We start from the raw sequence: 24237 nt of genomic DNA, 5'->3' as shown, positions 1-24237 counted from the left end.
AAATAAGAACTAGGGCCCTAATCCAGTTGAGCACTTAGATGCATGCATCAGCCATCCCCTGGAAGTCAATAGACTGACTACTCATGCGCTTAAAGTTAAGCACGTGCTTAACTGCTCTGCTGGATCAGATTCTTTGTGCAAAGATTTAGGATAGATTATGGCTCATAGGCAGCATCAAAGTTTCCGCAGATTCAGAATCTGTCATGGCACCCTACATTGATAATTCCTGTGGGCACAGTTCTCCCACTGCAGATATCCTGCTTGCCTGGAATTAGGCCTTTGGTCCTAGCATTAATAATCTTGTCCATTACGACCTCATTGGCTCTACAGCTATACCAGCTGAACATCACATTAGTGGGAATGAATGGCCCTTTACTGAGAAATGCTCAGCCGACGGCTGACCTGGCACAAGCCAACATTTAATCCCATAGCTCCGTTACTGCGGAGTTCACAATCACTCCGGGGCATTGATACGTCAGATTATTTCTTTGTGTTCAAGTCAGAGAAATTTAGCCTCTTAGGCCTTGATCCTGCAATCAGGTCCATACCACCGGCCCGGGCTGGATTCCTATTGGCTTCAAAGATGCTCTGTGAGTATGCCTGTGTGGATCCAATCGCAGGAGTGGGGCAATATTTTATCGGAGTAGAGAACCGGAAGGGCTCGCTCTCCTGCGTTCAGTTGTACAGCGTTTGGCAATTCAAAGATATATCTTTAGTTAACTAGAGTCTCTGGGGCAAACTCTCCTCTCATCTACGCTGTGTAAATCCTGTGTAGTCAATGCACTTTTGCCACAGTACCGAGAAGAATATGGCCCAATATTTTCAGAAGTCAATTTCAGCTCATGTTTAAAGAAACCTCCTTGCTAACAACTGCCAGAGCGGCTAATATTCACAGCACTGATTGCCGAACAATCAAGAGAAGCAGAGAGCCATCTAGAGTTCCCTGTGTTTCATCAATGATTGTTCAGTGCTACATTGCAGTTAATGCTGCAACCAATAAGTAGCAACCAATAACCGATAAGATTCCCTCCTCCTGAAGGGAAACTGATCTTTCAGAGACTTAAGCCCTTATCCTGCAATGAGTTCCCCCAAGGGGACCCATGTGCTAGCACAGAGGCCCACTGGATTCAGTGGTCAATGATAGTCACTCAGAGCTCAAGGTTGTGGTCAGATTCTCAGCTATTGTAAATTCACGGCTTTGATTGAGAGAGGCCAATATATATCTATAAAATGTTTGTGTTAGTGTGTGTGTGTATACACACACAAACACACACACACAAACACACTGTTGGCAGGAGAACCCATCATTTTAATATCTTCTAGGACGAAGTGAATCCAGTTACTCCAGATTTACACCAATGTAACCGAGAGCAGATTTGGCCCATTGTTTCTGGATCGGGGTTCGTTTTCTCTTAAATGACAACGTTAGTCCCATCAGAATATCTAAAATTTCTAGTTCAGTGGCTTTCAACCTTCTTTTCATTTGCGGACCCTTCAAAGACTTTGAATGGAGGCGCGGACCCCTTTGACAACCTTAGCCATAGTCCATGGCCCCCCAGGGTTGAAAACCACTGTCTTAGATGTTTTAAGAGAAGCTTTCTCAAAAAAAAAAAATTTTTGAACACTGCTGGTGTGACCCTATCTGCTGCGGGTTTCCCTCTCGCTAGTAGAGAGGAATAAATATCTGTGGCTAAACTCCCAAAGGAAATCATCCCTTGACTTAGTTCTGCATATTCTGACTGCACAGACATGTTCAGACCTGCACACACAGCTTGATTCTCAGAGACGCTGAGCACCCAGCACTGCTATTGGGAGCTATGGGCGTGCAGCACTTCTGAAAATTAGCTAATAAGGGTTGGTCACTTTCCTCCTAAGCATGTGTGGTAATTGCCAGCTCAGTGGTCTGACACTGTACAGCAATTCCTATTGATCTGATTCTCAGAGGCACTGTGCCATCACAGATCCCACTGAATTCATAGTCTGGCCCGTTTCAATGCAGCTGTGCAGTGCTGGGCAGGGACATGCTTCTGTCCTATCGCAATGATCATCCTCTGTCCCGAAGCACAAGATATCAATTCCCTTGTCTTTGCATGTGCAAGTCACAGAACAGTGGTGTTAACTGGTCATAAAATTATCCAGCTTCTTGTTAACTCAAGCTACAGTGTTCTACTCTATCATCTCCCCAGGGGATAACACACCCTTTTACTTAGCGAATACATACTTGCCAGCCGTTCCACCTAGAGACCCCGTGGCTCAACGGGCAGTCAAAAAGGAGGAGTGAGCCGTGCTCGCTTGTTAACAATCACAATAATTCATTCATAACCTTAAACACTTCGACTGAATCCTCTCCTGCACCTCTCTATTCCAAGCGACAGAGTCCTACTTGGAGCAGTTCCTCATCCGTATGTGAGTCTCGCTATTTAAGACCATTTTTGTTGCCTATCTAGCTACCGCAGGTATTCCTTGCGCCCATTGCAGTAATATCTAAGTAACTGCCTGACCAGGAGAAATCCTTCTCTGGCTCTTTTCAGTCTCTGCAAGCTCCGATACAACAGTGACTAGCCAGCCAGATGCTTAAAACTGAACAGGCTATTTGCAAAAGAGGGTGTCTCATGTTTCAAGAAGAAGTCATTTGCTCTGTATCCCTTTTAATTGCACCTGAGAATTCAAAGTCTCCTTTTAATTGCTTCTGCCCCCTGGATGACCGAAAACATCCACCTATGTTTTCAAGAGGAGTTTCTCTCTCTCTCTCTCAGCTCATTGACCACTCCTATTTTCTTTCCCTGAGTTGAAAATTCTCACCAAAACCGTCTAAGTTTTCCAGCATAACCTCAGGAAAAGCATCAGACACAAAAAAAAACAAAAAGCAGCTGTCATTTTTGACCATTTCTGAAACAAAGACGCTTTTTCTTTTTTGGCTGCAGGACTGACCAGTCGTCTATGAAACTAAAACCTTATATCTCAAACTCCTGAATATTTTCTCCTCGTTACCATAGCCTTACCTGGGAATCTTTCCATCAGAGAGTGAAAACTGACATAGAAAGTTTTGTTAGATAAACAATTAAAATACAATTTGCTGGGCTCTGAAATTAGGAGGTACCCCCCACACACACCTATAGCCTGTAATAAAACAAAACCCTGTTATGTGACCAAAGCTTTGATCAGTGGGGACTCATCAGTAACAAAAGGGCAAAAACATTTTTACAAGTGGAAAAATCTGTAACTACACAGGACCTGCGTTTTGTCATTCAACAGAGCAACCCCCCCTCTGTCCACGCACACATTTTCATGGTGATTAGGACAGAGTAGAAGAGCACCCAGCCTGGAATAGATAGAGAAGTTGAGAAGGGGAGACAAAGGAACAAAATTCAAAACTCGCAACAACTGGGAAACGATTGTAAATGAATATTAGAGTGACTTACCAAGGACGGTCAACTGGGTTCCGCCGCCGAAGACATACGCACAGTGACACACGGCTGTGCAAAAATATCCCGGCAGCTGCTTGCTTCTGCTTTGTGGCCCAGGCGTCCCATCGGCGGGGTGAATTAGATGGGGAGGTTGATTGGCCAGAATGTTGAGCTTTGGGAGAAGGGACCCAGATTTCTCTTCTCTGAAGAAACTTGGGTGATACAGGGGGACGGACAATAATTTAGTGGGGAGTGTAATTGTGGAATCAGCTTCTCTCCCAAGGGATAAGCCACTGTGCCTCTGGTCAAGGTCTTGAGTTAAATAGGATGCTAATCCCAAAGAACAAATTCTTTCTCTTTGAGTCCTAGCACAGGGCCTTTCTATTCAGATCTGTTTGTCATTGAGCATCTTGGCCTGTCTTCTTCACCAGCTCGTCCTTTCTGGATCTTTTTTCCTCCTCATTTTGGCAGAATGGGGTCACTGGGCCCAGCTTGGTTTCCATTTCTGTGTTTGACCTTTCTACGGTGCCCTGCTACCTGGCAACGGGCCCCGTGTACATATGTGAGCACAGTGAGTGTAACGTTAACGGAGCTGGTGCACAGCAGTGTTCAGAACCCATAGAATAAACCAGATCACAGAGACGAGCAGAGTTTCCACCAGCCAGCCTGGCACAGGACCTTTCGGCCCGGAGTCCAGGGGCCTCCAGGGAACCGCACAACAAGACGTGGAGAGCTAAGAGATAGGGGTTGGGAGGAAGGGGAGCCTGGCTCTCTCTGTTATGAAGTTGTCCACAGAATGGATAAGGTGGCAGGGACTGGAGTATGGATCAATAAAATACATCGTACTGGAGCCGATAGACAGAATTGAAAAGAGGCTACATGATTATTCCCAGTTTCCAGAATGCTGCACCGGGCCAGTTCTAGCAAAGGGCCACAAGCAATAGTCTCCCCTTATGAAGCCAGCACCTTATGGGCCCCCCTGTATCCATATCTCCCCTGAAACACCCCACAGACCATGGCACTTCCCCCCACTCCATGGCTGCAGACTCCCCTACTTTTCAGGCTGAGCGTCTGAATCAATGTGTGATCTGAAATGGTCGGGGAGGCAAGAAGGTCACAGACAGATGTCTAGAGTGTAGGGGTCCCTTTGCCCAGGTCCTTTGGAAACTCAGAGCTAGCCGCAGTGCAGCCTTGCTTTCGTTTAGGTCAAGACAAATAAAAATCAAGAAAAAGGCGATATTAGGACTTGAAATCTGGTTTACCTGGTTCCGTATTTCTATATTTCCAGTGAGCCTGTGGCTTGATTCCCCGTGGGTCCCACTGACGCAGAAGGTCAGGACAATGAGGTTCTTTGCTCTGAAATCCACCTTGATGCCGTGAATGAATCCCATCCTGGAAGGAGAATGCAGTGGCTAAAGGACACTTGCTACTGAAGTATCAGCAGCATCCTCCATTCGGCCCACAGCGAAGGCAGCGCTGGAGACGTCTTTAGAACATGCGAGCCCAACGGGTTCCCCAGAAGGCCAGTCAGAGACATCCCTGTGAAGCAGCAGGTAGGAAGGCTCCTGGGTGTTTGTCGCAATGTACGGGTTACTCTTGCTGTAAACGGCCCTCCTAGCCCCTGGGGTTGGTCCTTGCTGGGAACCATGGAGTGATCCACAACAAGGGGAACCCACAGGCCATTTCCAAGTTTTGAGCCATGACGTGTGCTGTCTCTTAGGATTAGGGAGGGTCTGGCTGCCCCTCGCAGAGTATGGCCCTCTGGATGTTCACACCATTGACATCTACCATAAGCATCTTCTGTGCAAGTTCCTGGGTCCCAAGAAAGCCACATAGGTCCGTCTTTCTGTATGTCCAAGGCACAAAGCTAAATTGTCCCAACAGATGCTGCTCCTACAGTCTAATAATTCATTGCAGTAGCAAGATAAGTCCTTCCCCTATCTGCCCCGTGGGGGATGGATGGGCACCATCTCAGCCATGGACAGAGTCTTCTGTTCAACTGGCGTCTTCAGGAATCCCACTGCTCTGGCTCTGCCACCTGACTGGGAACTGAAACATCACTTCTTAACCCCTGGATTCAGCCAGTTATGCCTGACAAGCTGAGCTTGGTGTGCGCAGTACAGGCCAGAGACAGAGAGGAACATCGGGTGATAGGTACAGCTGGCAATGTGAGCTTGGAGGGGAGGGGCCAGGAGCCAAGGGCTGATAGCAGACAGAGTCAGCGGGGGCAGTGACGGCCGATGCCTGAACACATCTGCAATAGGAGGTCCCCGGGGAAAGGTTTAAACTGAAATTCAAGCCTGCTCCGTCAACCCCAGATTCCCAAGCTACTAGGGCTTCCTGTTGCTCTTTAAAGCTTTCTTCAATAACATCCCCTTTGAAAGTCCCCAATCCCATACTGTGCAGGGTGTTCAGTCCAGACCGAGCGACCCCCTCCCCAGCTGGTGGGTGCTATTTTAAATGGAAGGATTTTAAAGTGAACATCAAAATATTCAGACACCTGATTCCATGCTCTTGGGGCTGGGGGGGAGGAGAGCAGAAACCTGCCCAGCTGGGAAAATAGCTGGTGTTCGGCTGAAAAGATGAGGGCATTCCCGTAACATTCCCCATCCTGATCATTCTATTACTGCTCCGAATGGCCAACCAGGGGGGAGACCCTAGAAAGCAATTAGAGGCGGCAAAAGGCTCCAGCTTTCCAAAGCTTCCTTGGAGGGGGGCGGGGGGTCCCCCACTCACAGTTTTATTTCAGTCAAAGTGGCTGCCACCTCTCTGCTGTCCCTTGTGTGGAGCAGCCAGAGCTGAGATGCGCTAATGGTAAGAAAATACTGCACTGCACCTGCCTTATCAGAACCGAATCCCCTTGGATCAGCTGACGATGGCAGATGGACTCATGAAATTTACCTGTTTCACAGCTGGTTGCTTGACCCTGAGTGGCAGTTTTGTACACCTGAAATTATCTCATAGGCGGGGAAGTGCCAGTTGGTCCCGAAACATGTAGCCGATGAAAACCTGCCGTGTGATATCATGCGGCAGGACAGTTACCACGTGTAATCAGTAAGTGCCCTCTGCGGTCAGCTCCTGTGATTACAAGTTGACTTGTGGTTACATGATTTCATGCTTTTTTTCTTTTTCCATTGATGCACTGAAACACTCTAGTCATGGGGGAAACACACTGTGGGGTTGAGCAGTCTTGCGTTGCCAACTGTCCTGCGATTGCATGCGCACCTGGCAGATGGTGTGTAACTGTCTGGCTCCTGGAAACCACTTCCTTTTCCTGCTAAACCTGAAAGGAAATCAGAGTAGTTTCTGGGGAGCGTAAGTGCCTCTCAGTGCAAGTGGCAATCACTCTGTTTATAGTTCCCTGCATGCGCAAGAAGCATCATGCAAGCAGCCAGGCTTTCAGGAAAGCAAGTCTCCCTTCCTTCAGTTGGTAACCGTTCACCTCTGGGTATCTGGATTCCAAGCCTTTTTATTGCAGGAATGAGGCTGAGTTGGTCTCTGCCTTGCCCCTGTTCCCATGGGCAGTCACCCTACTTGGAGAGCTTGGAGTGGAATGACCACAGTGCTGGGGGTCAGGACTAGGATGCCTGGGTGGAGCTGCCTGGAGAAGTGGCCGGTGCTCTGGCTGGGTCTAGCCAGGGCTATCAATCCCTTATGTGTCAGAGCAACTGTTTCACCAGTTGGCATTAAACCAGAGCCAGGTGAAGAGCCCCGTTAATTCCTTTCACTACCGCCAGGACCAGCTCATTCTGGCTGGTTGGGAGCGACTGGGCCAGAGAACATACTCCCTGCTTACCTAGGGTGCCGTGCTTACCTAGGGTGAATGTGTGAGCCAGCCCAGCCAGCACGCACACATCGCTTGGGGCTGCTTTGTTCTGGATTCAGACTGGTCAACCGGCTTCGTTTAGCTTGAGAAAAACTCAGACTCCAACAAAACCCAAACCTGTGTGTGTGTGTGTGAAGTGTCTCATAGACAATCCCACCCCCTTTGTTTTACTTTTTCCTGGCTTATTGGACTGGTAAGGGTCAGAGACTCGGCAAAGAATCGAACCAAAGCAGAAAGCACTAGCCCAGCTTTCTCAGCCAGTAGCCCTCCCACCCCCCGAGCATCGGTGTTCCCCACGCCACCTTGTTTGTGGCTCAGGGCATCTGGTGGCCAGTTGAAGCTAATCAGACTTCCATTATCACCAGCTCTCTTTTCAGTTGTTCTGGCTGCTGGTCCCTGGCTCGCCGAGCCCACCCAGTTCTCTCCACAGGCCAGGGCCTGGGCAGCATCCCAACACCTAGACCCTGTTTGGAGGGTTGAATGAAACTTCCATGGGGCTCAGGGCTTGTTGTGCTTTGCCAGGGTGTCCTTTCACCTTGTTGTTAGCACAGTCTGTGTCAGAGCCAAGCTTTCAGCTCTGCTGACGGTGATTGGTCATTGACGTTGTGCAGTCAGGGGTATTTACACGTATCACTTCACAATGGCCATGCCCTTGTCACATGGAGCGAAGACCAATTGAGCTCTGATCACTCATCAGCTGAGTGATCAGCTAAGGCCTCAGTGAGTAGCTGCGTAGCCTTGCGTAGGATGGTTGGGCACCATGTCAGGCCTCTCCCACTACAACTGCTTGAGCTGGACATGGAGACCTCCAAGAAACACCTCGGGGGCTGCAAGAAGTTGGGTGTTGTAGACAGGGTAGGTGCTGAGACCGATCGGAAGTCGGTGTCTCAGCACGGCGTGAGGGGACATGATTTCTGGAAGAAACATCTTTTAGATGAGACGTGAAATTGAGCTCCTGTGATAAATACTACTCCTACTTTGGAAGCATTTTGCAGCTGTCTAAGGAACTCCTGGCCATTTGGGTTCAATGAGACTCCACAGCACTTTCAGGTGTTAACCCCAGTGACCTGGCCTGTTGTAACAAAGCTAGTTACATTCTACCTACCTCAATTTCTCATTGGATCGGCCGTATTATTATTCTGTGCTGCCTGCCCCAAACTTGTGTGTCGTGATGTTGTGGGCTGTACATCAGCTGTCTCTCTCCACCACAGAGGTGGCTGCAGATCAATGATGGGTGATCTTTGTAGATCATTTTGAGAGGGGCTTTGGGAATCCTCCAGGATCAGAGAGGGCTTTCTCAAGGCAAGAGACTGTTGGTTTTGCTCTGGTGCACTTGGGCAGCTTTGCATGGCAAGGTGGGGCAGATGACTGTGCTCCGCTTGAGCAGCCTTGCCTACTATTCACCGTGCCGTCACTGCACGTGTGCTGTGCAGCAGGCCACAAGCCGCTCCTCCAGGTCAGTCATTTGTCCCAGCATGTACTTGAGTCTCTTAGGGACATGAATATGGTCGGTTACTCAACTTCATTGTTTCTTAATGAGTGCAGTCTTAGCAGCTCATAATGCCCCAATTTCAGACAGGGATGCTGAGCCGTATACTCTAAATAATACAGGTCAGGTAAACGTTTTGTAGCAAGCTGCCATCTCCCATCAAGTTATGCATACGTCTGAGTCCACGCAAAGGGAAATGATTAAACTAGCCAAAGACAGGAACAGGAGATGGACCTAAGCCCTGAAATGCAGCAACAAATTAATATTGGGCAAATGTCAGACACTGACAATCAGTCGCAACACAGTTCAGATAACGGGCAAGGCCCAATTCCCAGAGCTAAGCAATGAGCCTCCCTCTGCTAACTCTCTGACAGTGCCAGGAAATTCAGATCTGGATGCCTCTACTCCCCCTGCAGTTACCTCTCCGCCCCCTGCCCCTGCCAAAGTTTGCTTCTGTTTAGATCCAGGGCTTGAGTTCAGGCCTCTCTAACAGGAACTCAATTCAGAGGAAAAGAAAACAGATTGGCCAAGATTTTCAAAGGTGGCTAGTGATTTGCGGGTATCCAAAGGGGGCGAAGTACCTGTCGTGTGAAAATCAGGCTCCTTTCCCGTGTCTTCAGTTGGGCAAATAGAAACAGAGGCTCCCCAGATCCCTGTCCTTTTGGAACATCTTAGCCAGATTATGATTCCTGGGTGTCTGTGGGAATCTGCAACTCTGCCTGCACCCCCCAGCCCTGCAGTAACCTCCTTCCCTGGTGCACATCCCCATCTAGTGTCCTTTTGCTGCAGTGCCATGTGAAGATTCCCGGGTCTATGTCAACCAGACCCTTACAGCTGGAGACGCTTCCTGCTTGGGATGAGCCTGAAGATGGCAGCAGAGCCACAGAGATCGGAGCTGATGTGAATCCAGCACTCACCTCACGGACCATGGTGTCAGACAAGCTGGGGCTGGGGCAGGCAAAGCAAGGCCAGCAGAGGTCAACGTGCACCAACGGATCTGGTCGCTCCTGGCAAAGGCAGAGACTGTTTCCAAGGGCTAGCTGCCCAATGGAGCAGGTTCTGCCTGCTGATCACTTATGAAAGAGCTCAGTTCCCACCCGGGCACCTCACAGGAAATAGGGGGCTCAGAATCCAGCAGCTCCTCCCTGGCTCTCTGAGTGCAGAGACCGACTCCTCAAGTCATTGGCCTGCTCACAGCTTTGGAAGAGATTGCCCAGGTATTGGGGCAATCGCACCAGGATAAGGTAGAGCAGCCACCCTCTCCCAGTAGGGTTCTATATCATTCCCCCTTTTGGTGACCTCAACGGCCCTTTTCTGACACCAGCGTCACCCCTTTGCTGAGCGGTGGCAGACGTTAATGCCGTTCGGGTCGGTTCTCCCGCAGTCAGTGACGTGGAGTCCGGGTATGTTCTGAGTGTAACTTGTTCGTTCACACATACACCAGTCCAAATGTCATTCCTGGATAGTCTGATGCTTCCCTGTGAATATTTAAGCAAACAGCCCTGCTCCGTCACCTGGCCCAGGGGCTTGTTTTACTCTGGAAATCTCAGGATCTCTCTTTGCTGCAGGCTCGAGTGTTCTGGCATCCTTAGCCTCTGTTTGCTAGAAGTGGGGAATGGGTGACAAGGAATGGATCACTTGGTGATTACCGTTCTGTTCATTCCCTCTGGGGCACCTGGCATTGGTCACTGTTGGAAGACAGGATACTGGGCTAGATGGACCTTTGCTCTGACCCAGTGTGGCCGTTCTTATGTTCTCTTGGCAAGACCTCTAGGGCCCTGACTAGGGATGTCTCAAGAGGGTGTAACTGGAGCTGGAGCTCCCCTGCTCATGCTGGAGGGGGTGATGACCCTTAGCCAGTCTGAGTAGAGAGTTCCCGTCCTGCACCAGGAGATGGAGGAGGGAGACAGGGAAGGGCCATTCACACAGTGCATGGAGGCAGCTGGGAGGAGTTGTCCTCCCCTCCTTCCCACAAAAAGAGAGAGAAGGAGGAGGGAGATGTTCCATCCGACCCCCTGCAGAGGGAACACAAGGAGGAATCAGGGGAGCGCTGTGCATCTCCTGAGTGAGGAAATGGACTTCACTGCAAAGAACAACTCTTGTGGGATGTGTTATAGGCAGAGACCAAACACTGCAGCCTCTGCGGTTCTGTCCCCCAACACCATCGTATGGTGGGGGAGGGAGGTTTTTGTCTCACTTCCCCATCTGGCTGGATCACTGTGATTCGCACTACTGGCCCACACCGCACAGTAATAATCAGCCTCATCCTCTGCCAGGGCCCCGGAGATGGTCAGATAGCCTGCGTTACTGGCCGTGTCTTTGGAACTGGAGAAGCGAGCAGGGACCCCAGAGCCCTGGTCCTTGCTGGACTCTGAATAGTATCTCAGAAGGAATCGTGGAGAATTCCCAGGTTTCTGCTGGTACCAAAACACACTGTAGCCACTGATACTGGTCCCACTGCTCATGGTGCAGGAGAGTTTCACGGTGTTTCCTGGGGACACTGACACTGAGGGCGGCTGAGTCAGCACAGGCTGCGAGCTGGAACCTGGAAAAAATATGGTAGAAACGTGTCAACCCCTCCCTGTCCGTCCCCAGCCACTAGTAACAGGGTTTGTGCAATTGGCTTCAGCAGTAACTTCATTGTGTATTTAACCTGCTCTCCCTGTTCTCACCTGTACACCATGTCCCCAGGGGACATGGGAATGAGGGGAACCCAGAGCATGGTGAGGAGATTTCAGGCCCTTGGAAGAAACGCAGCGAGAGGTGCTGACAATGCCTGACAGTGTCTGCTCCTTATATTGACCCTCCTGGGGTTAAAGTCTTCTTTTATGTTCATCTGCTCTCATCTGATTGGCCCTGACGATCCCAGGGAGGGGGCTGTGCGGGAGGAGGGACAAGCTACAGCCCTATAAGAGAGAGCTTCCACATCCCAGATGAGATTTGACTATTTGTGTCTAATCTGTGAACAGTTTTGCGTTGACCGAAACTGCATCTTTAGCTGAATAAATTATTTGTCAGAAACATTTTTCCAGCTCTAGTGATGCATAACTCACTTTTGCCCGAGTGGTCCCTGGGCCTGCTCTCAGTCTGTGTCCACCCTTTGGTTCTGCTCTGTGGTTCTCTGAGTGCCTGGGCAGGCAGGTAGAGTCTGCAGGGGTCCCTAGCTGCTGTGGGGTGTGTGGAGAGCCCTCAAGTCGGTGGCTGAAGGGGGCTGAGGAAGTTACAATAAATGTTTGTCAGTCTCAGAGCCTCGTTCCCAGCACATCCAGACCAGGGAGAGGGGCAGGTATCCACCTTCAGCAGCACTTACTCTGCTCTAGGGGAAGGAATAAAATAGGGACGGAGATAGGACTAGTGCTGTTGGGATAGGACTGGGAGCCGCGAACTATATCGCTCTACTCCCAGCTCCTGCACTGCCTGCGCACCCCTGGGCATGTCATATGATCTCCCTGGGCCGTGTTTATCTCTGATGTAACTGCACCGAGTTACAGGGCTCTAGATCAGGGTGGGTTTGGCCAATGAGGTCTCTGTTTTCCCATTTGACAAGTGGGGACTTTAACATGCAGTTATTTACCTCTCAGAGCCATGGTGAGAATTCATCAGCTCTTGTTCGTGGCTTTGGGGGTGCCATTCAAGGGCTAACTCTTAATTTCAGGTGACAAACATAGCCCAGTGTCTGGAAATATTAAGCAGCTGGGCGTGTGGGTGGCATCTTTACGGGCAGTCTTGTGGATAAAAACCCAGACTGGCCCCCAAGAGAAAAGCAACGGGAAGGTTCTGTTGACATCTCCAATCTAACCCAGCCCAGTGCATTCATACTGCCGCCCTTGCCACGAAGTCAGGGCTATGCTCACTAACTTTCACCCTCTCTCTCATGGCTCTGAGAGTTTGGTGCAGCTCTGTGCAGTCAGAGCCCTCCTGCTCCTGCACGTTTCACCTCAGGAATCGGCTCCTTCATAGTCCTGTTATTCAGAGATTGTGTCTCTCTCTCCCGCTGGTGCCTTTTTCACAAGCCTCGGGCCCTGCTCGCACTGGGGCTGGAGTGCGGGCTCTGAGGAGGCTGGGAGGGCTCAGAGAGTTCTACTGCATTCAGGAGACAGATGCCCGCGAATCCCAGATGCTCCTGGGGATGGAGAGTGGGAGAAGTGAGGTTTTGCTGCTGGATCCAGGAGCCCAGTGACTTTCTCCAGTGCAAGGTGTAACAGCTCTTGCCAACCAACTATTATAACATAAGAAGAAATCCGGGAGACTTTATGTAACAGTAAACACTTTAATTAACTTATTACTGACTACTGTGGACTTGCCTGCCTGGCTCCAAGTGCTGTAGCAAAGTGCTCCTGCCGATAAGTCTCCTGACATGATGACTCCTTCCATACAACAAAACGGGTAACTTGTTCCTACTCCAAAGTTCCTTCTGTTGTTACATTTCCTTTTCTAAAAAAATACACACAATTTAACTAATTTTCAAATTTTTATTTATCTGTATTGACTTAATGTAGCACCCACAACTCTAATCTGAATTCTTAAAAGTCTAGAACAATTACCCTCTTTATCACAGAATCATAGAATATCAGGGTTGGAAGGGACCTCAGGAGGTCACCTAGTCCAACCCCCTGCTCAAAGCAGGACCAATCCCCAACTAAATCATCCCAGCCAGGGCTTTGTCAAGCCTGACCTTAAAAATATCTAAGGAAGGAGATTCCACCACCTCCCTAGGTAACGCATTCCAGTGCTTCACCACCCTCCTAGTGAAAAAGTTTTTCCTAATACCCAACCTAAACCTCCCCCACTGCAACTTGAGACCATTACTCCTTGTTCTGTCATCAGCTACCACTAAGAACAGTCTAGATCCATCCTCTTTGGAACCCCCTTTCAGGTAGTTGAAAGCAGCTATCAAATCCCCCCTCATTCTTCTCTTCTGCAGACTAAACAATCCCAGTTCCCTCAGCCTCTCCTCATAAGTCATGTGTTCCAGTCCCCTCATCATTTTTGTTGCCCTCCACTGGACTCTTTCCAATTTTTCCACATCCTTCTTGTAGTGTGGGCCCCAAAACTGGACACAGTACACCAGATGAGGCCTCACCAATGTCGAATAGAGGGAACGATCACGTCCCTCGATCTGCTGGCAATGCCCCTACGTATACATCCCAAAATGCCATTGGCCTTCTTGGCAACAAGGGCACACTGTTGATTCATATCCAGCTTCTCATCCACTGTAACCCCTAGGTCCTTTTCTGCAGAACTGCTGCCTAGCCATTCGGTCCCTAGTCTGTAGCGGTGCATGGGGTTCTACCATCCTAAGTGCAGGACTCTGCACTTTTCCTTGTTGAACCTCATCATATTTCTTTTGGCCCAATCCAATAATTTGTCTAGGTCCCTCTGTATCCTATCCCTACCCACCAGCATATCTACCTCTCCTCCCAGTTTAGTGTCATCTGCAAACTTGCTAAGGGTGCAATCCACACCATCCTCCAGATCATTTATGAAGATATTGAACAAAACCAGCCCGAGGACCGAACCTTGGGGCACTCCACTTGATACCGGCTGCCAACTAGACATGGAGCCATTGATCACTACCCGTTGAGCCCGACAATCTAGCCAACTTTCTATCCACCTTATAGTCCATTCATCCAGCCCATACTTCTTTAACTTGCTGGCAAGAATACTGTGGGAGACCGTGTCAAAAGCTTTGCTAAAGTCAAGGAACAACACGTCCACCGCTTTCCCCTCATCCACAGAGCCAGTTATCTCGTCATAGAAGGCAATTAGAGTAGTCAGGCATGACTTGCCCTTGGTGAATCCATGCTGACTGTTCCTGATCACTTTCCTCTCCTCTGTCTTGCAGGGTTTCTCAGCACTCTGCCTTTAGAGGTAGTACCAGGAGTATCAGGGGCCCATTTCCGCCCCTGTCGTTGAGCTGGCCACTTGCGACTCAGTAGATTCAGTACACTGGTTTAGTATTGCTGGTATTTCTGAGCTGGATGTTAACACAATTTCTGTTTGTCTCATATTTTCATTCTTCTCCTGCACAATTCTGTTAGTGCTCATCAAATACTGTCTGCTTCTTCCATAGATATCTCCTTCCTCTGTCTCAGCAAGATAAGATTTTGGAGCAGGGTTTTGGTCAATCATCAATGCAGATTTCCATACTCCTTTTTGACAAATAGTCTCTCCATTTTTCAGTGATGATAAAGGCTTTGCACCTTGTCAAAGAAATATTTCTGCTTTGCTTGTCTCAATTTTAGGCTAGTTTGTATGTCTCCTTGTATGAGCTTAGGTTGTACCAACGTTGATGAAGTCAGGAATCGGTTCCTTAGACTTCCCAAGATGTGGAGTTGAGCAGGTGATCTCATATCCCCTCTAGGTGTATTCCAGTAGTCCAGCAGGCTAAGATAGGGATCTGTGTAACCCAGGCTAGATTTTTTAAGAATCCTTTTTATAGTTGGAACTGCTCTCGGTCATTCCATTTGACTTCAAGTTTTGTGAATCAAGTCCCATTGCTTTGCAAAAGTTTTTAAGTCTCTGGCACAAAACTGTAGTCCATTGTCACTAATGAGTTCTTCAGGTATGCCATACCTTGCACATATAGACTTGCGATGTCTGATGAGAGACACACTTGTGGTGTTCTGAAGGAAGCAGACTTCTAAGTATCTGAATATTAATCAGCCACAATAAGATACTCTGCACCTTGAAACTCAACAGGTCCATGCCAAGTTTCTGCTAAGATCTGTCTGGGGCCTCATGTGGTAGCACTGGTTCCTTTTGATTTTTGTTTCTGAAAGTTTGACATGTGTTGCAGAGACTGTATCATGTCCTCAATTGGACAGCACGTGCTCGGCCAATAGATGGCATCTTGAGCTCTCCTTTTACATAGCTCTGCTCCAAGATGACTGTCCTGAATAATAGCCAAGATCTCTTTTCTGAGATTTGCCGGTACTATGTTTCCACCATTCTTAAAGACAAATCCATCTTGCAAACTTAGTTCTGCATTATATAATGAATAAGCACAGATATCCTCTGGTACGTCCGGTCTCTTATCCAGCCATCCTTGCAAAATAGTTTGTTTTAAGGTTTGCTGGACAACATCATTTGCAGTAGCTCCTTGGAATTCCTTCAATTTCTGTTTGGAAATAGAAAAATAAGCTATCATAAGACGTATTGCAACATCAGCTTCCTCTGAACTTACTCCTTCACTTTGAAACATGTATGCTCTTGATAAAGAATCAGCAAGTGCTAATTCTTTCACTGGTCTATGTCTCACTTCCAGCGAATATTTCGGGAGTGTTAACAACCATCTAGGAAACCTTGGTGGAGCACTACAAAGGTTTTCTGAAAATGGCCTAAAAGTATGTTTTCACAGCTACTTTTTGCCCGTAGGTAAACTGATTAAATCAAATACAGCCAAATACTGTTTTCAACATTTCTTCTTCTATCTGGGCATAGTTCTGTGGCGTGGAAGTTTAGAGCTTTAGAGACACGAGCCATAGGAGCCCTGTTTTGCAGCAATACAGCCCCTAATTGGGAGAGCTTGCATCCACCGGCATAGCGACTGGTTCTTTGACAGTACATACTTCAGCACAGGTGTCCTTGTAAGCAATTTTTTCAAGAGTTCATGTGCCACTTCCATGTACTGGCATCCCAGCAAACATGTCGTCTTTCCCAACAGTTGCCTTAAAGGAGTAGCTCCCGTTGACATGTTCAGCATACATTTCCCAAAGTAAGTAACCATTGCAAGAAATCTTGGCAATTCAGCCTTGCAGGCCAATAAGGCCATTTCAATAACTTAAGTTATCAGGTTTTAGACCTTCATTTGGCAAACGATGCCCCAAATATTTTCTCTCTCTCAGATCCAGTTCAGTCACAGATTCCTTTCATGACAGGTGTCTAGAACTCTCTTGAGCCTTTCATCGTATTCCCATCTGGTATTTCCCCACCCAGTATGTCATCTGTATAATATTTAACACCTTCCAGACCTTCATATGTCTTTTGGATCACTATTTGGTACCCTTCAAGAGCTGAACAGATGCCCACAGGAAGTCTGGTGAACTGCACTTCCCAAATGGTGTGCTGAATGTACACAGTCTAGAACTTTTGTCATCCAGCTGTACTTGCCAAAATCTACTACTGGGGTCCAAATCAGGGAAAATGGCAGTTTTTGCTAACTTGCTGGTAATTTCTTCCACTGTAGGCAATTGAAAGTGTTCTCTTTGTATTGCTTTATTCAGATCCCTCAGATCCAAGCATATTCTTATTTCATCTCCACCTGATTTGGCTACACTTACTATAGAATTGACCCATTTTGTAAGTTCTTGCAACTCTTGTTATTACTCGCAACTGTTCCATATGGTGCAGTTCTTTCACTCCCCTGTCTCTAAATGCCACTGGAACTTTACCAGGTACATGAGTTGCAGCCGGTACTTGTGAATTCATCTTTATGGTGTGCTTACCTGGGACGCACCCCCACCCTGCACATCCATCCTCTTATTCTCTAAATATATCCTAATCACCTTCTGGTTCTTCCGTTACCAGATTGACCCTCTCCACTTGTCACAGTCTGTAAGCCCAGTATGGCTTGCGAGTGAAATTCCAGCAACACTTTCCTACCCTGATGCTCACAGTTCAAACTGCATTTACCACATACTTCCAGTGGGTCCCGTGAGTAGCTCATCAGCTGGATACTAAAGTGCAAAGTGGTCTGGACCTTAATGTGTTGTATGACTTTACAGACATCACATTGGGCTGTGCCCCAGTATCGATTTTAAAACTCATTGTTTTGTAATCATTAATGAGAAAATCCACATTGCACTCGTCCTTGGAAGGCTCAGGACTCAGCATACTGAGGAATAGATCTTACAATTGCTCATCTGCTCCTGCCAGTGGGTGCGAGTCCAGTTTGTCCATGTAACAGGAATAGGGACGAGATCCCATTGCTCTCTGAATTGTCCTTCCACTTGAGAGCTCTGTGCATTGGGTGAGATTGTTCACAAGGGTTATGAGAGAGACGCAGCGTGGTCCCAGGCTCTGCCTGGAAGGATTTCTGGGCAGATTAAATATGATACCTGCTTCTCCGCCTCTGAAATGGCCCCTCCTGCTGTCACAGGACGAATGCTATTACACGTTTCCCTTTGATGATGAGAGGTTTGTGTCTCACTTCCCCATCTGGCTGGGTCACTGTGAGCAGCACCGCTGTCCACCACCTGACAGTAATAATCAGCCTCGTCCTGCGCCTGGACTCCAGTGATGGTTAACGTGGCCGTGTTACCGGAGCTGGCCCCAGAGAATCGCTCCGGGATTCCGGAGGGTCTCTCACTGTCCTTGTATATGACGAGTAGCGGGGCACGGCCAGGTTTCTGCTGGTACCAGTGCACATACTTGCTACCAATGTTGCTTCCCGAACAGGTCAGTTGAGCGTTTTGCCCTGGAGACACAGACACTGAAGGCGGCTGAGTCAGCACGTACTGGGCGAGAGAACCTGAGACAGGAGGAGAAAACATGGGGATAAAATCAATATTTAGTGATCTAACCCACCACAGGCCGTGCAGGAACCCGAGGAACAGAAAATCCCCTGAGTAAAGAGGTGGAGAAGATCTCTCCCGCTAATAATACCTGAGCAATAAGTGAGCAGCGTGAGGAGCAGAGGGGCCCAGGCCATAGTGGGGAATCCAGACGAGCTCGGCTTCCTGAGGCAAATGGGTCTGTGTCTGGGACCCTCCGATTCTCTCTTAAACCCCCAGTGCTGGAGAACGGCCCCTTCATGCAAATCAGCCCCCTGCTCACTGGCTGCTGCTGCCTTTCACTCCCCAAGAGCGAAGGGACCCAGGGGAGAGCCTCTCTGCATAAATCCCCTCAGACATCTGTAGGGGAAAGGACTCCTTTGCCTTTCATCAGCAAGAAGAAAGTTTAGCTCATCCCAGAGGTGAGCAGCTCGAATGGGTCTGGTGTACTCAGAACGTCAAGTGCAGACCCCTCTCCCCAGAAGTCTCCAATTTTATCTGCCTTGGACCTCAAATTAAACTGTGGTTTCTTCTCATGCTCCCAGGCCACAATAGTTTTCAGAGTCAGGCCACCATTTTCGGTCATTGCAGGAAGAAATGCTGGCCAGTTTTGGGGTGATCATTTCTGGAGTGCTGGATGGTGTGGGTGCTGTTGGATGGGGACTGGTGTGGGGGCTGGTTATGGAGTGGGTGCTGGATGGGTGGGTGCTGTTGGATGGAGACAGGATTTGGGCTAGTTTCGGAGTGGGGGCTGGATGAGGGCAGTTGATATTTTCAGACTTTACATCAATCCATGGTTCCCAGGACAGTCCCAATGTGACGCAGAAACTCCCCATTCCACGGGGCTGGCTGGACTTGGCTCCTCACTCTGGGAACTGCAACCTGGCCCCTAGTGAGCGGGTCACAGCCCTGCTCAGGTCTGGCCCGGCCGCCCCACGGGAACGAGTGAGGAGCTGCTGGTTCATCTTTTCTTTCTCCCTTTAAGCCGTCGTGCCAAGTGCGATGCCCCGTTTATTTCTGGCAGCCCTCGCACTGCGTCCTTTGTTATTCAGCAGACTGTGAGTGTTCGTGGGCTCGAGGCGGAGGGGTCTAGTGCTGGGCGCGCTGACAGCCCCTGCCTCTGAGCGTGTGGCAAACGCACCTTCCCCAACATCTAGGGCCGCTGCACACCAGCACTCACAGCCACTCCCTGCAGTGGGGTCGGCTCCCACAGATTACTATTGCCCCCTAGTGGCCAGCGTCGCACTTGCCATGGTCACGTCCCTGACTCTCCAGGCCTGTAGGGAACATCGCTAGCGAGTCCCTTCCAGCATTCAGCCTCTTCCTTCCAGGATGTCCTTCTCCACACTAACCAGCTGATCAGGCCCCCGGCTTAGTCACGCTGGGCAGAGATCAGTCAGTTTTTCCCCCCCTGGATGAAGATTAAGACATTCTAGAGCTGGGCAGTCACCGGGGTGCGGCTACATGAATCTAACTCTGTGAGACACAGACAAACCCGTCCCCAGGGGAAGGGGCAGCGAGGCAGAACCACCCCGGGCTCCTGCATGGCGCTTTACCCTGCGCTTTTGAACATTGCCAGACAGAGTGGAAATTGACCATCACCACCTTAGATCCCCTACACCGAGAGTGCCGAGGAACCGTAAATCTCCACAGAGTTCAGGTGAAATAACAATATCCTGGAAGAGCGTCTCTGCCTTTCGATGCCCTGGGCATTCACCCCAGTCCCCTGAGGATTTGATTGAGAAGTAGAGCAACTGATGGGCTGCTGAGGAACCTGGCCACCCTCGTGATAGGCAGGGGTGTGTCCCCTCTCCCTTTCCTCAGGACCCCTGGGGTTTGCAGTAGCAATGCCTGCTTGGCCGGGGCAGGAGCCCACAGGAGAGCTGTCTGCTGGGGGAATTTCCAACACTCCTCTGGGAGCAGAATGGGCCTCTCCACTCAGAGGAGCACGGAGCCCTGTCTGCACAGCGGCAGAGCCTGTGTCAGGGGAGGAGAGACTCAGCCCTTGCCCAGCCCGGCCCAGGACTCCGCGTGTGGCCAGCTCCCCAGCAGAGCTGTGCTGAGATGGCATCAGTCAGGGCCCCAACAGACACAATTGGTCCAGAGGGTCTCTCACTGTCCTTGTATATAATGAGTAGGGGGGGGCACGGCCAGGTTTCTTCTATTCGTCAGTCTCTTCTCCTGTGCAGGTGTGGGGGTCGGGGGGAGTGTGTGACAGGACGCTTGTGTCTGTGTGTGTGAGCGGGAGAGGGAGAGAGACAGAGGCAGTGTGTGTTGGGGGAGAGTGAGTTTGTCGGCATGCTGTCTCGTGAGTTCGAACAGCTGCTGTCCCAGAAACACCATGAGAGACTCTTCCCCTCTGTGCAAGGTGGACCCGGTGGGGGGGAGGCAGGCTCAATCAGGCAGGATCCAAGTATGAAGGGGCTCAGTGTGGGGGGATCCAGGTGTCGGGTGAGAGGATTCTGTGTGGGACAATCTGGGTGCAGGCAGACTGTGGCAGGATGTGGATGCACAGGGTCTCAGGGAGGGGCCGGGTCCAAGTGCGGGGACAATGGGACTGTGCAGGGGCTTCCAGGTGAAGGTGGTTGGGGATCAATGGAGGGGTCTGGGCCTGAGGGTCTCAGCAGGGGAGTCTGGGTGCAGTTAGTTGGGGGTCAGTGGCATGGGGGTCTGGATGTGGTGGCTCAGGGTGATGCAGGGGGGTGGAGCTCATAAGGGTCAGGGTTTGAGTGCAGGGAGGTCAGTGGGGGTGGTGTGGGTGCAGGGGTGGAGGTCTGGAGGCAGGGGGTCTGGGTGCAGGGGGGCTCCAGATGCAGGAGTTGAGGTTCAGTGGGGTGGGGTTTGGGTATGGAGTGCTAGGTGAGTTTTAGGTGCACGGGGTGAGGCTTGGTGGGGGTGTCTGATATGGGAGGTACGGATGTATGGGTGTTGCAGGGATGGGGGAGCAGCTCCCCGTACAGTGTCCCCTCCCCATGCAGCTGAGGAGCGATGGGGGCAGGAAGCAGGGGAGGATGCTGAGCTTGCTGCAGCTGGGGAAGGTTTTTTGGGGTGAGTCTGACAGAGCCTCATACTCCTTGCAGGGGAAGAGGAAGTCCCTTCCTCTCCTGCCTCCAGCCCAGCCGGGACTAGCAGCTGATTCTGGTACAGGATTGGAGCTCCTGGCTGGGGTATCGCCAGCCCTGTGGTTATTGACTTCTTCACTGGTTGCTCCGGGTACCTGAAATGATGTACCTGAGCTGCTAGGGAGTGGTGCGTGACTGCTCTTGCAGCGTCCCTTTGCCATGGGTTTTGTGGCCTCAAGAAACCCTGGCTGGTTTGGAGCTGTGTGTCCGATGGGATGGCTGCTGTCTGGTTGGGTGTCCCTGGGAGATGCGGCTGCTGCAGACCGATGGCTTGAGGAGTGAGTGGCTGCTGCTGGGCTCTCGAGTTGTTCTTGATTGGGGTTGGGACTGACCAGGATGGGTGCTGCTGGGAGGCTCTGGGGTGCTATTGGAGCATGCTGCTAGGTGAGGCTCTGCTGGGAAGGGTGGGGCCGAGACCCTTCTGCACGTCACACTGCTGCACGGGAGCCCCACTGAAAGACAGCGAGGAACCAGCTGAGCAATGGGGACCATGAGGATCAAGGCAACTGGCTCCTGACTGCTCCCCTTTGAGTGGTACTTCCCTGCAGCAGGTCAGTGTGGGCAGGCCGAAGGCAACGCTTGCCCCCTCTGGGTTATAGCAGCCCCTGGGTTTTGGTGATCTTGTCGTGACCCTCGCACCACTCCAAGCAAGACTGGCAGTCGGAGAACCCCTGCCCCAGAGACCAGGGAGCAGAGAGGGAGTGGCTGGGAAGTTGGAATCCAAACAGTGGTCTCTAGGGTCCCTTGTACAGCTCAGTCATGTGAGCGCTGTTGGGGAATAGAAAGCCCCAAAGCCCAGAGATCTCTCTAGCCCAGCAGTGTGTAGCCTGACTTGCTTTACACTGCCCGAGTAGAGACTCTGAGCTCCAGCACTGTGAAGGTGAAGAGCACCCGCTGTTGGTGAGTGCTGCTGTTACTAAAATTATTCTGGCTGGGGTTTTACAAAAGCTGTCGACCCTTCATGCTGAGCTCATCACAAAGCGGGCCCCCACTCACTGTCTCTCACAGCCACAGGGAACATAACTGTACAGTTGTTTGCAGCATTCATGTTGTTCCTTTTCAGGGTGTTCTTCTCTGTGCTGGCTGCACTGATCACGTCATCAGCCTGGTCCCATCTTTGGAAGGGATTCCCCAGGGGTTTCAGAAGTTGCACCTGCCTAGATTAAGACGAATGCAACCCAAGATAGGGAAGTCATCTCCTTCTAGCTGGTTTGCTATTGTTGTCTCTTCCTGGGACACTAATGTTCTGTTCTGATCCCAGGGGCACCCTACTGTGAGCGGTAGCGGATACTGGGGCCGTGCAGACCAGCTCTCCAGGGATAAGAGGGAAGGTCCTTGCGTGGATCAGTAACTGCTTAAAAGATAGGAAACAAAGAGTAGGAAAAAATGGTCAGTTTTCACAGTGGAGAGAGGCAAATAGTGGAGTCCAGAAGGATCTGGGTAGGACCAGTGCTGTTCAACATCTTCCCAATTGGTCTAGAAAAGGGGCAATCAGGGAGGTGTCACAGTTTGCAGATGATACAAAACTACTCAAGATAATTTAGTCCAAAGCTCATTGCGAACAGTTCCAAAGGGATCTCTCAAAACTGGGCGACTGGGCAACAAAATGGCGGATGAAATTCAAAGTTGGTGAATGCAAAGTAATGCACAGTGGAAAACATCATCCCAACTATACATATAAAATGATGGGGTCGCCATTAGCTGTTACCACTCAAGAGAGAGATCTTGGAGTCATTGTGGAGAGGTCTCTGAAAACATCTGCTCAATGTGCAGCTGCAGTCAAAAAAGCGAACAGTGTTCGGAATGACAGGAAAGGGATAGATAAGAAGGCTGAAAATATCATCATGACACTATATAAAACCATGGTGTGCCCAGCCCTTGAATATTGTGTGCAGTTCTGGACACCCCATGTCAAAAAAGACGTTTTAGAATTGGAAAAGGTATTTGTTTCGCGTGTGCATATTCGTCTAGCCAAGCGATGGAATCTGCAGTGGCGTGATGCAGTTCTTCTGGGCCACCTCTGGACCTGGTCAGCAGCTTCCATTGACAAGTGTGTCACCATCTGGGTTACGCCGCAGCTGCACAAAGGGCTGCCACCAAAGCCACAGGGATACTGGTCGGCTGCACAGAGACCTGGCCCGGTCTGGAACTTCTTCAACAGGGACCACTGGCGATGGGGTAGGTCACAACCGAGCAGGCAAATTGTGGGGTCGGCGACGAGGGGCTGGTTGGAGCACGAGCACCCAAAGACGAACCAGCCAGTTTGCAAAGAAGATTGTTGCGCTTCTTAACTTTAGCTGCTGTCTTCTTCAGGAGGAAAGGATAACTCAGTGTGCAGTCGAAGGTCACACCTAGGTAGACCGGTTCTACTTCATGCTTCACCTCCTGACCATTCAGATAAACATTCAGTTCTCGGGTTGCACTGGTGTGATGAGGATAGACCAAACTGGAGACTGTTTTTATGACGCTTGGCTGGAGGCAAAAAGTCTTCCAGCAGTCAGCGAACTTCATCATGTCCCGGTTTAAGGTGTCATCAAGCTGGTGAAATGTCTGGGCTTGGGTAACGCAACAGATGTCGTCTGCGTAAATGAACTTTTGTGACTCTGTTGTTGGCAGGACATTGATGTAAGGATTGAACAGGGTTCGCGAAAGCACAGTACCCTGGAGTAACCCACTGCGCTGTCATCTCCAAGCACTCGTCTTCTCCCCCATATGGACTCTGAATTGCCTATCGCGGAGGAATAGTTAAATGATGCCTGTGACCCAAGGTTGCAGGACCTGTGATACCTTCACAGGCAGGCCAGTGTGCTGTACCGTATCGTACACTGTGGTTAGATTGATGAAAACAGCGCCTGTTTTCAATTTTTTTGGAACCATTTTCAACAAATATGGTCAGTGC

General features: G+C 50.0%; 2 protein-coding genes across 2 annotated transcripts in view; both read right to left on the bottom strand.

Annotated features, from left to right (window-relative positions):
• Positions 1 to 24237, bottom strand: part of LOC140898990 (immunoglobulin lambda-1 light chain-like) — a 207287-nt gene that overhangs the window by 9553 nt on the left and 173497 nt on the right. The gene's annotated exons all lie outside the window — the stretch shown is intronic.
• LOC140898989 (immunoglobulin lambda-1 light chain-like) overlaps positions 1 to 24237 on the bottom strand; it is a 122581-nt gene that overhangs the window by 1666 nt on the left and 96678 nt on the right. Inside the window, exon 3 of the mRNA XM_073313691.1 lies at positions 3423 to 3460. Coding sequence (XP_073169792.1) covers positions 3423 to 3460 — 38 coding nt within the window. The remainder of the gene's footprint in view (positions 1 to 3422; positions 3461 to 24237) is intronic.

Source organism: Lepidochelys kempii, chromosome 15 (assembly GCF_965140265.1).
Source record: "Lepidochelys kempii isolate rLepKem1 chromosome 15, rLepKem1.hap2, whole genome shotgun sequence".
In the NCBI taxonomy this organism is placed as follows: domain Eukaryota; kingdom Metazoa; phylum Chordata; order Testudines; family Cheloniidae; genus Lepidochelys; species Lepidochelys kempii.
Note: the sequence above shows the minus strand (reverse complement) of the source record. Positions and strands in the feature narration are given on the sequence as shown.